This window comes from Silurus aristotelis, assembly GCF_946808225.1.
Source record: "Silurus aristotelis genome assembly, chromosome: 14".
Lineage (NCBI taxonomy): Eukaryota > Metazoa > Chordata > Actinopteri > Siluriformes > Siluridae > Silurus > Silurus aristotelis.
This window is the reverse complement of record NC_139587.1, coordinates 5,282,473-5,295,724: the sequence shown is the minus strand read 5'-3', so window position 1 is coordinate 5,295,724 and position 13,252 is coordinate 5,282,473. Positions and strand designations below refer to the sequence as shown.

The 13,252-nt window shown below is 39.4% G+C and overlaps 1 protein-coding gene across 1 annotated transcript; it reads right to left on the bottom strand.

The window, feature by feature from the left end:
- Positions 1–2,474: 2,474 nt before the first annotated feature.
- On the bottom strand, positions 2,475–12,508 carry ids (iduronate 2-sulfatase). Its single transcript, XM_083561496.1, has 9 exons — positions 12,284–12,508; positions 11,948–12,084; positions 10,766–10,943; positions 10,522–10,610; positions 8,113–8,313; positions 7,868–8,038; positions 7,502–7,628; positions 6,939–7,112; positions 2,475–4,455 (listed from the first exon to the last, which is right to left on the bottom strand). Exons 1-9 carry the CDS (start codon positions 12,354–12,356, stop codon positions 3,926–3,928), a joined length of 1,680 nt encoding a protein of 559 aa, XP_083417622.1. The 5' UTR covers positions 12,357–12,508; the 3' UTR covers positions 2,475–3,925.
- Between the last annotated feature and the right edge of the window lie 744 nt (positions 12,509–13,252).

Below are 13,252 nucleotides of genomic sequence, written 5' to 3'. Positions count from 1 at the left end.
ATGAGCCCTGCGGAGGGAAGTCAGTGAGGGACGACATCCCCGCTGACATGCCTCAACTCTGTGGCCCATAAAACCTGGCTCGAATTTTGCTGGTATCTACAGATCCCATCTGAGTCACAGGAGCTCTGGGTAACCCTAACAGGACAATCTGGAATAATATACAAGATGGGGAGAGAGAGGGTCTTCGTGAGGAAAGCAGACGAATTGCGTACAGATTTAGCATGATGTTAGCCCAGGGGCACGACTGTCTCACTGTAAACAAAGAGCGCTACATCCTTGTAATCCTTTTTTGTCACTAGGGGCATGTCATCTTGTTTCTCTGATTCCAGTTAACGTAATGTACTATACGAGGTGGTATCAAAAAGACGAGCTCTGTTTACAGGACAGTACTATATTTATCAACATTTACACACTATCACCTTCAAAATAGTCCCCTTGCTAAGCAATACAGCGCTCCCAATGTTCCTGCCACTTCTGGAATGTGTCCTAGAAGTCTTTTTTTCCAATCATGTCAAGCACCTCCTGCGATTCGTGTCGGATCTTTGCAATCGTGCCAAAAGGCGACATTTAAGCTTGAACTTCATCTTCAGGAAGAGGGCTAAGTCCACAAGATGACCAAAAATAAAATAAACTTGACAAGAGCCAAATCTGGCGAGTAAGGTGGGTGGGGGTTGTTCTCCGAAGCGCACGGGCCACCTCGAACACCTCGAACAACTGGTTGCAGCGTCGTCGTATGTCAAACGTATGTCATGTCAAACGTCTATGTGGCAGATTCATGCAGAATTTCACATTTGCTCTTTGTTATAACTTGCTGTCTATGATGAAATAGCAGATGTGGTAAAGCACATGGTCAGAATAGCACCAGTTAGCAGCATTAATCTCTTATGTGTGGGTATTGCAGTGCCACTTCTATCCCAAAGATGATATATTTCCACTTAATACAGCCAAACTTAGAGTATGTGATTATCTGGCCATAACACATATGTGTCCCAATGCAAAGATATGAATATGAAGTTTGACATAGATTGTTTTTTTATTATAGATTGTTATAATAACCTATACTGTACATAGTGCCCTTTTCTTCACTATTTTCTGAGTGACAAAGTTAGGTTCCAACTGTTCCATGATTGCCTTTTTACAGTAAATTGATGAGACCCATCCTGTGACTTTAGTCGCCCTTTGATCCTAAGAAGCAAATTCCTGTTTTCTGGCTGCCAGGAACGGAGTTTGTTTCGCTGGATGTATGTGAGCTGTGTCTGGACTCTCTACTCTGAAGAAAAAAAAACCCTCTGACTTAATCATGAAAGCCCTTGTGATCAAAACAACTTTGATTTCAAAGTAATAGGTCACAGACTATTTCATAATACAGGCCAGCTGTCTTTTATAGGACCCACATTACAGCTAGAATAAACATAGACCTGCTGCATTCTAGTTTGGGGGATTGAGTTGGGTTTCATTGCTGTTCAAATATATTGCAGCTTGGCAGACATTACAATGGAAAGCCTCAACATAATAAAACCAGTTTTTCTTTCTTATAGTATATAAATGGTTGTAAATTCTGAGGCAAAATTGAATAAATATCAAATAAAAATACTGCTTAAAGGCACAAAACCAGCATTAAGATAGGTATTAAGTAAATAAAATAAAGAAATAACCCTAAAACAGTAGCTTTTAAACTGGTCTCCTTGACACATAGCCAAAGAGCCATAGGTTATTTTATATATTTTGTCAAATCACCACAGTCGTTCAGAATTATTGTTTCTAGTGGTCAAATTGGGAACTGCAACACGCACCAATAGAGATCCATTGGGACAGGAATCACACTGCTCAACTAAACATTTTCATTAAAGGAGTCACTTAGACAGGGTTACTGTAGGGGACAGAACAGTTAATGGCAGGGTTGCCAGACTCCAAGTGAACCCACTCTAGCTTCTAACATCTTATTTCCAACAAATAACCACCTGACAAGGTACAGGCACACACGTGTATAGGATATCTTTAGATGCAGTAGCGTTAGATTTTCTTTTCAACTCGAACTAGGAGACCCAGACCTGTTCCAGCATGACGATGCCCTGGTGCACAAAGCTAGCTCTATAAAGATATGGTTTACATAGATCAGAGTGGAAGATCCTGAGTGGCCTGCAAAAGAGCTCGGAGCTCTACATCTTCCAGAAGAGTGGACGTTATCCTAACAGCAAAAAGATACTAAATGTTGAATGGAATGTTCGAAAAGCACCTACAACTATTATGGTCAAATGGTCCACAAACGTATGTCCATATAGTTTATTTGCCTACAGTTAATGTCTTGGACCTGTTGTGCTCTGCTGGTGGAAATTTCCAGAATCAAAAGAACATGGGCGCCAATAAAAACCTAATATATTGTATATGTTTATATAGTATATATCTGGATTATGTTTGTAGTAAGGTTGCAGTTATATTGTTTTGCTAGAAGAAGAAAACAGCACACAAATATGTTAACTGCTACATTTATTTTTGGCTTAAACCCAAAATATAAATTTTTCCGAGATGCATTTGCAACCAATTCTCCACTCTGGAAGTCTCCAGCACGTCATTAGTTAGAGCCACGTGTAAAGCAGCCGTGGTTATGGAAATCAATGTTTATTATTCGGAGCAGTGATCCCTAACCGTGTCTGCATTGATTCCCTGTTAGGAATTGCACTGAAACTAATGTGGTTAATACAAATCGTTTATCATCACTAAGTCAAATTCTCCGCTCCTCTCGGAGTGTTTGTCTTCTTCAGCATAATCCCATTTACATGGAGAATGTGACAAGTGGATAATAGCGGTGCCTATAAATAATAAAAAAAAATTACACCAAAACACTTTTTGTAATCATTTCCAATAACGCGGCAATTTAAAATATAATATGTAACGCATAATTATTGCTGAAAAAAAACACAATACAAAATTAAACCTATATTTCTTGTTTAAGAGGCCTAAATGAAAGCCCTGGATTGCTAGCATTTATTTGACACAACGCTAATTCGGTGTGTGCGTTTTATATATCGGCATGTGGATCCGTAGCCGACTGCGTGAACCTTGCTTTTAGACAAAAGCTGTGAAAATGAAATCAGCTGGCAACGAAGCCTGTTCGCTGGCTCCCGAATGCGTCGACACTCCCCGAGGATTACCCTTCGCCGCACACTCCTGCTGCACGTTTATAAAAAAAAAAAAAAAAAGGCATTTGAGGGGGAAAAAGGGACAGAGACAGACACTTGCTTTTGTGGCGGCTGTTTTAGGTCGAAATATAGACATTTATTGGCTTCCACATGAATATTTGATTTTCGTCTTTCAAAGTAATTTATGCATTGTGGGAGAAAAACGGCGTTTCAACATCATCAGAGCAAGAAGGCAAACAAAAATTGAGTTGGGGGGGATTAAGGTGGTCTTTAAAATCCTTGTGGACTAGGTAAAGGCATGAGAAGCAGTAAAGAGTGCAAGTTGAACTGAAAGACACAATCTTTTTCCCTTATCTTGATTTTACACAAAGCATTCATCATCGTTAAACCGTTCTCCAAGGTGCACCTGTGTAATATCATTTGTACGTTTTTCACATTTAAACCTCAGGGTGGGATTTCCGTGCCGCAGGAGAGTGCGACAGGAAATTCAAGATTTGTGTTTCCATCAGTGTTTTGTGACACTGCTTAAATGTGACCTCGTTACGTGCTTTATCGGCGTCGGTTAAAATAAAATGTGTTCCTCCCTTTTTTTTGTGTGTGTTAGACTTCAACTCTGTTCGACACCATTTTATTTAATAAACAGTGCATAACTGGCCAGGTGTTGATATTCCCGTGGAAATTAGAACAAGGAAAAATGTTTTGTGAGATTTTAAGGTATTTTCTTTCCTCCCTTTATCAGAGCAGCAACTACAGAAATTGTCAATTGTGAATTATTAAAAAAGTGCTCATTGGTTCCAGTTTCCTTTCAAAGACTTCCCAAGAAAGATCATATGCTCTTTGAGACTTTCCATCCACGGGTACCGCGAGCCGAGCTTCAGCATCGCTACGTCTGCATGTACTTGTTCGTTGTAGATGTTGTTGTCCTCGTTTGGGTCCTCGGAAAGGATGTAAAGCTCACCGGCGTGCACGTCGCTCAAATTGGCGTAGAAGCAAGACGAGTCGAAACCCACCCACAGTGTGAAGTGAAAGTCGGTGCAACGCACAGAGTAGCCCATTACAGTGATGTTTGCGAGGGAAGGTAGGTCCGAGTCGTCTCGGATGGTGTCGCCGGGGCGTGGGTACTGGCTGAAAGCGTATGATTGGTGGTTGGGGTTGCGTTCATGACGCCCAAGGAGATGTACAAGGTTCGAACCCTCAGTGCACAGGACAGTTTTAAAGGAAGGGACTGGGCAATGGTGAACGGAGACCAAGCCTGCCAGAGACGCCACAGTGGGGAAGACGTCAACTAACTCCACCACGCTGCGCACCAGATAACCTGAGGGGAAATCAGAGCGTAAGGAGATAATAGAATGAGACAAAGCCAGGATCAAGGTTACAACATGCTGACATTAGCGAGCAATAAAACAATCAGCAACCACTTATTTCATACGCCGTCTGACTCTGTGTTGCAATTCCAGTAAATCCGTTTGGTTGAATTTCTCATTATAATCCCAAAAAAATGAAGTGACCTAAAAAAAACAGTTGCTTCAGTGTATTTTTTGGACTATTGTGCAGGTCCTTTAGCGTCCAACAATTGCATTTGGTTCCAAAGAAACACATTTTCTACAGGGCCTCCAAAAAGGAGACAAATGGAAGACAGACACCATCTTGGCCACCTTCCAGTCCTGAAAAAAGGCCTGACAAAAAAACAAGCTTCACTGTGAAAGCAGATGCTCGTAGGTAAGTAAGGAATAAAACTTGACAGGGTTGAAAATAACCAAAGACTAGGTAATGTGACGTGACCTGACACGATTTGGAATTATTGTTCCCGCTCGAGTTCGATTACATTTCACGAGCAGAATGTCGGAAATCCTGTCCCACATCGATCTTAAACATTTTTTATTGATTAGCCACTCCGTTATGTTCAATGTTCCTGACTGTTCACGAGATAAATTCCTTCTAGATACATACATTATATCATTTATTATGCCGTCTAGGAAATATGACAAAAATATGCAGCTCCTCACGTTACCAAGAAACCAGAAAGCGAAAACTCACCTGAAGACTCTCCTACAGAGGAAAACTGACCATCACAAAACATGGACCCTCATAACTACAAATCAGTATATAATTCAGTATAAATGATTCATCATTTAACTTACTATACATTGTTCTTTGTCGCACAACACTATCATTATTCTTCTTATTTGAACAGGTTTATGTACAGGGTCTGTATTACACGTCCCAATGTTTGAACAATTACTGTAGAAACCAAAATGATTACATTATAATAAAACTGTAATTAAAATTATAGCGAACGGATCACTCGGATAACTTCTGACCAATCAGATTGAAGAACTGTGTTAAACAAAACAAAAAATTTTACTTTAAACAAAAGATTTTTTAGTAATGATATGGAAACAGGTTTTTGGCTTCGTCTTTTACGTAAAATAAAATAAAAAAAAAACTTTTATAGTTGTGTTTTCTAGTTAACGGTGTTGGCATAGCAAAGCATTGATATTGTTAGATCACATACTTATTATTATTATTACTATTACTGCTGACTACAGACATAAACAATAACTCAAATCAACCAACTTATTAAACAGAGTACACTACAGCAACAAGTGTTATTAGAAGTGGCTCCATAATTCTGTTTTGAATTCTGAAGTTCTGAATTCTGAAGTTCTGAATTTTGGATTCGGAAGTTCTGGTGAAGGTTAAGAGATCAAGGCTATATCTACTCTAATCCAGATCAAGAACGCCCCGTGTCCAAACTATCGTTTTTAGTCGTTTCCCAAAGGTTGCTCATCCACACCAAAACGTCTGAAAACGTTCATGTCTTTGTTCTGCGAATGAGTAGACTGTTTGACCTGCGTCATTTACGTCTGCCGATTGTTTTCTTTCCGGCTCTTTGAAACGCAGCGTCAATTGTCGAGGAAAGGCACCGTCACCTGACTGAAAACGCATTATCGTTTTCCAAAGCGCAAAAGGTGCGAGTGTGGACACGGCCCAAATCAGCTACTGAGCCCTGGAAGAAGGCCCTTAACCCCAAACTGCACATTTCTATAAATAAGATATTTGAAAGCGGCTCAAATGCATACACGTGCAAATTTGTCCTATTTTGCACAGCCAAGAACCACTTATGATTTCTTCAGAAAATCTAGTTTCATCTACCTCAGTCCTTGTCTGCATTGGAAATCAAAAATTACAGCTGCAAATAATGAAAGAGAATAAGATTAGCATTTGTTCTAAGAGCAGCACACGTTCCCGATGAGAAAATGATCATTACATTGGCACAGCACTCCAAACCTCCAGACACTACATAGTGCATTTCTTCACTTTAGGCAAAACAAAAAAATTGTTATACAAATCTTTACACAAATCTCTGCTGTAGGCAACACTGAGCTAGACAAATCCGTACACTGGATTTAGGCAGTGTTCCCTTAGGAAAGTGGTCCAGACATCTTGCATGAAATTCGAGAGCACGGCTGAAGAATTTAAAACGGTTCCAGCAAGTTGTTGAAATAGGAAAAATGCACAATACGACATCTCTACATTCAATTTTAGCATCTAAATCACGCAGAAGTCGTTTAAAATGTGTAACAAACAATCCACTGGATATCAACAGTGTAGCACAAGATAGCTAACTGGGGAAAAAAAAGGGTTAAACAATTTTATTTCATATTTTAATGTACACACAGGAATCCTTTTTTTTGCTTGACTGAAAAGCAAAAGGCAGGAAATGTTCCCTGCAAATTGAAATCAGATACGGAAGACTAGGCTTCATCTAACAACTGATGCCTCAAGTGTGTTTACCTTCGTCAAAACGCTCCCGTGCTTTTCCAAACACATTTACATATGAGAACATCTTTCCCCCGGGCCAAGGAAGAGGTGAGGTCACACCTGGAGCGTACACGATCAATGGCACACGGGTGGCGACATCAAAGTTGCTGTATTTGGCCCATTCACCGTGCTCACCAAGGGACCAGCCTGGAACACAATGAGAATCTCATATATGCTCTTATTTTGCTGCCTGCTTCATTAAAGGAGCCAGGTGTCTATGATTAAGAATTGGCTGTCCCATTAGCATGATGAAATGAAATGAAACAGCACTTTTTATCTCATTCCGTGAGTCAGCATGTACGCTAAACATTCCAGTGCTGGAGGTTAGACATCTGCATGCTGAGATCAATGACGGTGATGAATTTTCAAAGACAGTTCACTTGGGCATCTAAAAAAGATCGTCAGGGTTTGTGCTGGTGTTTCAACACTGCCATCTAGTGGTGGAGACTAGCAATATAAATTAACACTGTGCAAAACACTCTATATCTCTATTGCCTATAGATATAAATGGGGGAAATTAAAAAAAATTCACAAACCATGGTCTGAGGTGAACACTACAATGGTTTCCTTGGTCAGGTCCAGATCATCAAGAACCTGCAGGATCTTTCCGACCTGGGCGTCTATATACGATACGGCTGCATAATAGTGTTGCCGAATACGCAGCTAGAAATCAGTCAGATAGAAAAAAAACAGATGTTCATTGCAGGATTTTGGCTCCACAGATACACTCACTAAGCACTATACACTCGCTAAACACAGCCACATAGCAACCTGCTCATTAATGCAATTATCCAATCGGCCAATCATGTGACAGGACTGATAATAATAATCTAAGACTATAATAAAGACGGTTAGGGACCATTTATTTTACATTTACGGATTAAGTACATATTCCTTACTACCTGAAAGTCTTTAGGAATCGGTCCATATGGGAAGCTGACATTCAAAGCCTTCACGTCCTCTCTCTTTCGGATGTCCATCCAGGGGTTGTAGGCCACTTTTGGAAGCTTTTTAGGAACGTCGGGGTCTGAAGCCAGTGTCATGTTCTCTATAGGATACAGCTTTAGGTATTCCTGTGACACAGCATCACACTGTTTTTATTTCAACCTCATTTCAAGGATTATTTTTTATGTTCTATTTTACATACCACCGGGATCCTGAAAGGAATGTGAGGTTTGTAGAAGCCCACTGCTAGGAAGAAAGGAGTTTCTGCATCTTTCATAGTTTTGAGCAGTCTTACAGCCTCGGCTGCATTCTCCAGGTCAGGCAGAGTTCTCAAAGGCATCTCGGAAACGTTCACAGCGCACAGCAGGTTACTGTGAAGCGTGCCATCTTTGCTCTTGCAAACCTAAAGGCAGAAAGGAGCTGTGAAGTTGCGAGAGGGAGAACTGGAACATGCCTGCTACAAATTTTCCTGGAGCTCATGATTTTTTTTTTATGGAACATCTAAGATACTGCGGAGTGCATCTGATAAATGTTTGTGCCAATTAAATGGGAATTAGACAAAACAAAACAAAAAAAAATGGGTTTTTTGATCGTCACATATACATTACAGCAAAAGTTCATTCATCGAATTTTCCAGGCTGTTGCTGGAGTCAGAGCACAGGGTGAACCTTGATATAGCGGCCTTAGGGCAGATACTGAGTTAAGGGCCTTGCTTAAGGGCCCCACAACAGCAGGTGGGTGGAGCTAAGGCTTAAACCCGTTATGAAATGATGTTTATAGAATTTGTTACCTAAAACAATAATCTGAGCAATAAAAATGGTTTAGTTTATGACATAATTGCATTTATATATATATATATAAATAAAAATGAACAATTCATGCATCAACAGCTAAACAATTCCTGAAACTGTAACAGAAAAATAAATGCAACATCGTTAAATACTATCATTAATTCCTGTTCCTTGTTTTGCATTAAATCCCTTGGAAGGACACTAAAGCAATTCTAGTGTGCACATATTCCAAAAGTCATTGAAAATAAAAACAAGTTCTCTCTGATTCAGTGGCATGGAACGGCTTACACAGAGTATAAATTAAAGTATAAAGGCTCTAACGCAGCCTAAAGCAGAGGTGGACGATCTACAGCCTGCGCTGAAAGGGTTAAAAATGCTTTAAACCTGATAATGTCTCTGGTGATGATCATGTTTCTAAATTCAGGACGAGACAAGAAAGTCTTAAGATAATATTTTGGCTGTGACCCGACAAAACATTTTTTGTTAAACACTGTACTGTACCAACTGTGACTTGACTTGGGTTGGGTTTCTTCCTTATGCCATCTCGAGGAGTTTTTCCATGCCACAGTTATAAAGGACATTCTTATTCATTCTTTATCTCCACTTTATCTGTGTAAAGCTGCTTTGAGACAATGTTCATTGTTAAAAGCGCTAAACTATACTGAATTTTGGATCGGAAGATCACAAGCTCAAAACCCAGCACCACCAAGCTGCCACTTTTTAAACCTCCCCTGCTCAGTTGTAAGTCACTCTGGATAATGGTGTCTGCCAAATGCCTTAAATGTAAATGCATACAAATTTAAATAAATTGAATTAAACTTGACTCCACTCTTCTGGCAAGGCTTTGCACTAGATTTTGTAGAGCTCGCTCAAATGTTGGGTGAGGAGGCCTGGAGTTCCAGTCAGTGTGTTCCAGTTCAACCCCAGGGTTCTGTGAAGAACACTTGAGTTCTTCTATACCAATGGTTCTCAAACTTTTTCTGCCATTCTCCACTTTAGAGGGGTTGAATTTTCAAGCCCCAACTGTCCTCCATCACCACAAAAAAATAGTAATGAAATATGTAATGGTAATAAAACGTCTACATTTTGAAATATCAAGTCTTAAATCAATAACATCAAATAGCATCAAATTTAAATACAGAGAAAATTAAAGTGTAGTTGTGTTAAATATTGTTTTTGAGGGTAGTGTTGCTTTGAGAGGATCAATTCTATTTTTATTTAATAAAGAAAATCATTAATGAAGAACACAAAAAATTATATAAAATCCTGCCGTTCACTGCGGCCCACCTGCCATGTCTTTATTACCCACTAGAGGGCACGCGCCACACTTTGAGAACCACTGTTCTGTACAAACATTAACACAAAAGGAGTACAGTATTGTCATGCTGGGGGTCATATCGTTGTGATGGAAGTGTGTATATCCTAAATTCATGTCAAGTAGGTTTTATTTAGGGTCATTTCAACCCTATACAGTGTACAACGTTTCCCCAGGACCAAGGTGCTACATCAAACAACCAAAATGAACAAAAGGACACAAATAAACACAAGGAACACAGAACTACACACAACTCTAAATGAACACATATGCAAAATTAAGTGCAAAAAAAAAAAAAACGGTTATCCAACTTTTCTACTTATATAAAATGTAATAGAGGTGAATATTGCTCTAATTTGCTTCCTAATGAAATAAACAATTGTGGCCCTCTTGCAGTCCACAAGACACTTTTAATTAATTCATCTAGAGGCCTAATTGCCCATAAACTGTATATATATTTGACATGAACGCATGTATGCACACTCTCACACACCAACACACTAACCTTCCTCTTTTCATAGCTGAAAGAGGGTGGATGATACGGTGGTACAGACCAGCTGTATGGGTAATCATCCGTGTGATTGGAGGCGATGCCTTTATGTCAGACACAAGACAGCAACATTATTAGTGCAAATACAGACAACATAGTTATATACGTTACGGGTGTAGGGAATGGTTATTTACAAAAAAAAAGTTAGAAAGGGAATGAAGGGACGCTTGAGTACAGAGCACAAAATTATAAGACGCACCTGGATGGAAGACCTTCCCCACAGACAGGGTGGTGTAGCCATTGGATTTTAAATACTGCGGAAGCGTGGTATAGTTGCCTGCGCTGACTCTCCAGTAGGAGTTGAAGTCGTAGAGCCGGGTGGTGTCTGGCCTTCGACTTGTAAGAAAAGACGTCCTGCTTGGGCCACATACTGCTTGCTTAGGGGAAAGGAAACACCCAACAAAATGTAGCTACTTTAGGCACATTAGTAATTATTCATGTGTAGTTGAAGTCAAATATTTAAGACTTATCTGAATGGAATATGCATGTTTTTCAAAACTCCAAAAAATAAAAAAGGAATTTAAAAAAGTCTTAAATCAAGCACAAAAATCCACTATCATGCACACGTCCGGCAATTAAAACCGTCCGTGTGGAAACATAGCAAAACATCTGTTTGGTGCCCTGATGATTTATGTCATTTAAAACACCATAATTACTTTCAAGTATTTACATGTGTCTTCATGCTCCATGTTGAGTCTGGTTTCACTAATAATAAACATACATTTGCATTAAGCATCAATATTTGTTTATGCCCATGTTGATAAGAGTATTAAAAACTCAATTTATGGTAAATTAAGAAGAGATAAAAATGTGTGATTAAGCTGCGATTAATGACCATTAATTAACTCGATTCAATATTTTAATTGATTGACACCCCTAATATTTACACACACATATCTCACAAAAGTGAGTACACCCCTCACATTTCAGCAACAATTTTGGTGAATCTTCTCAAGGGACATTACTATAGAAATGAAACTTAGATATAATTTAGAGGAGTCAATGTGCAGCTTGTATAGCAGTTCAGATTTACTGTCCTTTGAAAATATCTCAACATACATCCCTTTTTGTCGAAATAGCTGCCACAGATCTAACACACACACACACACACACACACACACACACACACACACACACACACACACACACACACACAGTAAACTGTTATTTAGCCAATTTGTTGATTCTGGTGTGTTAGAAAGGAAAACCAGTACAATGTACAGCAGAGGGAGCTGGACCATGGAGCTGGACCATGGAGCTGGACCATGGACCATGGAGCTGGACCATGGAGCTGGACCATGGAGCTGGTCAGGACCAGGGCTGGGACCATGAGTATTAACAGAGAGATTGCTGATTAGATCTGTGTGCAAACTCAAGTTACCTGAGCAAAAGCGTTGTAGAATATGGTGCTTTTGGATGCAAGTCGATCAATATTGGGTGATTTCACCACTGGATCTGAGTAGCAACCCAGAGTGGGTCTCAAATCATCAGCTATCAAGAACAGCACATTTAATTTCCCTACAGAGGCAAAATAAATACAATCATACAGTGATCATGTAAAATGACTCGTAATATAATAATCATGGGCTAAATGATAATCATTAATTCAGTAATCCCAAATATAATACCTTTATAATTAGTTGATTTATGATTTAGTGACATGGGAATCAGAATAAATACAGTAATTAGTCTAATAAGATGTTAGCAAGCAGACTACCTTTTGCAAATACACACAGGACCAGAAGGTAAACCAGGAATAAAAGCAGCCATATGTGAGCCCGAGAAAACATCTTTAACCTTGTTAACAAGTCGAAGTGACATCACATAAAAACTCCCGAAAGATTTGCATCTTAAAGCACAGATATTAAACTTCTCCTCGCTGTGCGCGCTTCCTGTTTGGTTCCTGAAGCACCGCCTTTGATGTCCCGCCCCCTCAGGGAACCCCTCCTATTGGCCAAATGAGCTGTCAATCTGCAATATACAATCCTCTAACTCTTTCTCTTTGTGAAGTATTTGGGTAAATGTACTTTGTTACTGTATTTTAGAATTTGCTGGCTACTATTAAGTTTTACTGAGTATCAAAGATATCAAAGCAACTTTTACTGTCTACTCCACCACATTTATGATTTAATGTATGTACTGTTTAGTCCACTATATTTTACAATGAACGTCACCAATTATATTTTGCACCTCTGTTGAAGAGTCATTAATGCTCAAACCCCCCTGTGACCTGCTGCCTGTGAGCGAATTTTTAATCATGCTGGCAACATTTTAAGTCAAAGTTATTTGAATAAATAAATCCAACAACTTTGACTTTTGTTAAAGTTTTATATAAAATTATTCCCCATTTCTTAAACTGAGAGGCGCATCGAATCAAAGTCATCTCTGAGTATTTGGTTTTACCTAATCTTAAATTATTTACTTAAATTTTATTTGTCCAGTGAATACTAATGGGTCTTTGTGATATAATCTTTCCTTCTCCTTCTTTCGGCTTCTCTCATTATTGGTCGCCACAGTGGCTCATTCGTCTCCATACCCCCCAGTCCTCTATACATCTTCCTTTTTCAAATCCACTACCTGCATGTCTTCCCTCACCACATCCATAAACCCCCTCCTTAACCTTCCTCTTTTCCTGCTTCCTGGTGGCTCCATCCTCAGCATTCTTCTACCGATATACCCCATGTCC